The sequence below is a fragment of the Tupaia chinensis genome, unplaced genomic scaffold, assembly GCF_000334495.1.
Source record: "Tupaia chinensis unplaced genomic scaffold, TupChi_1.0 Scaffold000074_1, whole genome shotgun sequence".
Lineage (NCBI taxonomy): Eukaryota > Metazoa > Chordata > Mammalia > Scandentia > Tupaiidae > Tupaia > Tupaia belangeri.
Genome location: NW_006159534.1, coordinates 1,797,056 through 1,799,627, shown reverse-complemented (window position 1 = coordinate 1,799,627; position 2,572 = coordinate 1,797,056). Strand labels below are relative to the sequence as shown.

General features: G+C 35.5%; 1 protein-coding gene across 2 annotated transcripts in view; it reads right to left on the bottom strand.

Annotated features, from left to right (window-relative positions):
* CEP350 (centrosomal protein 350) overlaps window positions 1-2,572 on the bottom strand; it is a gene marked incomplete in the record, with an annotated part of 138,030 nt that overhangs the window by 123,595 nt on the left and 11,863 nt on the right. For both annotated transcript variants that reach the window (XM_027767921.1, XM_027767922.1), the window contains 1 exon segment: window positions 780-1,402. In XM_027767921.1, coding sequence (XP_027623722.1) covers window positions 780-1,402 — 623 coding nt within the window.

Sequence of the window (2,572 nt, the reverse complement as noted above, 5' to 3'; positions counted from 1 at the left end):
TGTCTGTGTGTGTGTGTGTGTGTGTGTGTGTGTGTGTGTGTGTGTCCGTCTCTCTGGTCAAATTAAAATACATGAATTAATAAATAAAATAAAATAAATAATTCTTTTTTAAAAAAAATAGAAGAATTTGCATCAGGGTCAGTTAAAAATTAAAAAAAAGAAAAATATAAACCCCTTAAAGTAACCACATAAAAGAACTGACTTAACTAAAAAAAGGAATTAGTTCTGAAAAGTATTTTCTGAATCAAAATCTATCAATGTTGTATAAATTTCATTTTAAAATATTTATTTTCTTAAATATGGGGGAGGGGAACCTTCATGTTAAATGTTAAAATATCAACAGAATTAATGTCAGTGCCAAAACACTCAAATAGTCACTGAAAATTGAATTACTTTTAAATACTATTTCTGAAAGAATTCCTAATAATAATACAAATATAATATTAGAATAAGGGTGACATCCTTTCAGTTCTCTGGAAATGGTACAAATTCTCATTTTCTTTTTCAAACAACTTATTACATGATTTTCAAACTATCAAAATCCCCTGAGGAACTTGTTAAAATTCCAATTCTGGGCCCTATCTCCAGAAATTCTGATTTAGATCCAACGTACAATCTAGGAATCTGCAATTTTAATATGTATCTTGAAATAATTTCTTTTGCAGTTGATTTGAGAATCATATCCCCTATTAGAGACAGTTCTCTCTACTCAAATACACCCCAGAGAGAAAGGGGAACAGGGAAGCAGGAAGAGACAGATCCAAAGACTGAGTACGAACCTCTATATGCTGGGGCAGGTGGTGCTGTTGCCACTTTCCTGACTTTTGCTGTCACTGAGCTGTCAACATTAACAACCATTACTGGATGGTCAACATGACCCAGATTATGGGCCCGGCCATTTGTTTCTTCCGAATGTTCCCACTGCTTCCTAATTCGCTCCTTCAGTTTTTCCAATTTGACGTCGTGTTGTCGCCGCTTTAAAATATCTAATCTCTGGGAATTAGAAGTACTAGTGGAGGAGGGAGAAGAGTCAGCTAGCCGTAACACTTTTGGATCAACATCATGGCCTACATTAATCACAGAAGACTTCAAGTTGCTTTCATTTCCTCCTGTTCTATTAGGCAGTTCTTCCTCAGTACTCACAGGAACTCCCATCTTAATCAAACATTCAGAATTCTGCAGTGCATCAATTGCTGGTCGATCATTTAAAAACCTAACAACTGTATCATTGACGACAGATGACTGAGAGCTCTCAAAATCACAGCAAGGCGTATTCCGTTCATCTCGATGGCATATCATCCGGTTCCCTCCCTCCGTTTTTTCTTCAGTAACATCTATACAGTACACACGCTTTGACTCCAGATGACTGGGACTTAAGTTGGAAGGCGTACCATGAATTTCCCTGTAATAAAAAATAATAAGCTTTGTGACTATAGTGTCATATATATATATATATATATACACACACACACACACACACACGCACACTATATACTCAAAAACTGCTAAAAGAGTAGATTTAAGTGGTCTAACCAACAAAAGTGAGGTATGACATGTATTAAATGGTGTTCTTCAGCTACTTCACTATATATATATAATCTATACATATATCAAAAGATCATGTTTACCATAATATATATGGTAAACATAAATAAATATGTGTGTTGTCAATATAAAAAGAAAATTTTAAAAAAATAAAAGCTTTCATTAAAAAATATAAAAACTAGTCAAACTGACACCAGTCATACATATTACATGAAGAACTTCAATATTAAAGATCAAAAAAACCCTAGAAATTATAGTATGTATAAAATGTTCAGTGATCTTTCTAGTAATTTAAATGGCAAATAATCTAATTATCTTATAAAATAATAAATACCCAAAAGATGTGTGAAGAGATTTCTTTAAGAACTGCAGAAAGGGGGACCAGCAGTTAGCATAATGGCTACGTTGCTGAACTCCCATGTAGTCAACCGCGGTTTGAGTTCCAGACCCGGTGGCTTAAATTCACACCAGGCACGTGTGCATGCATGCCCAAGATCCCAAGAGGAGAATGAAGGAAAAGGGATTGCAGCGTGGCCATCCCCCTTGGGGTTGATTTCTCGCTTTCTGTCTCTGTCTTTCCAGTGAGCGCACACGCCCTATGGCAAAAGACTCTTTAGAAAAAAAAAAAGGGAGGGGGGGGCAGTAGGTGATACAGTGCTGAAGGTGCTGGACTCCCACATGGCAGACTATGGTTTTGAGTCCTCGACCTAGGGGCTTGAAAAATCACACCAGGCACATGTGTATGCATGCCCAAAATCCCAAAAGAAGAAGAAATTACAATGTGGCCATCCCCCTGGGGGCGATTTCTCACTTTCCCTCTCTGTCTCTCTCTCTCCTGTAAGCATACACACCTTATGGCAAAATCCAATAAAAGACCTGCAGAAAATAGGATTATAATCTGACTTTAGAGATTCACTTGATACCAATTACCAAGTGTATAATTTACTCCTCTATGAAATCTTTATTTTTTTAAAGAATTATTTATTTAATTTTATTTATTATTATTATTATTATTATTTCTTAATTT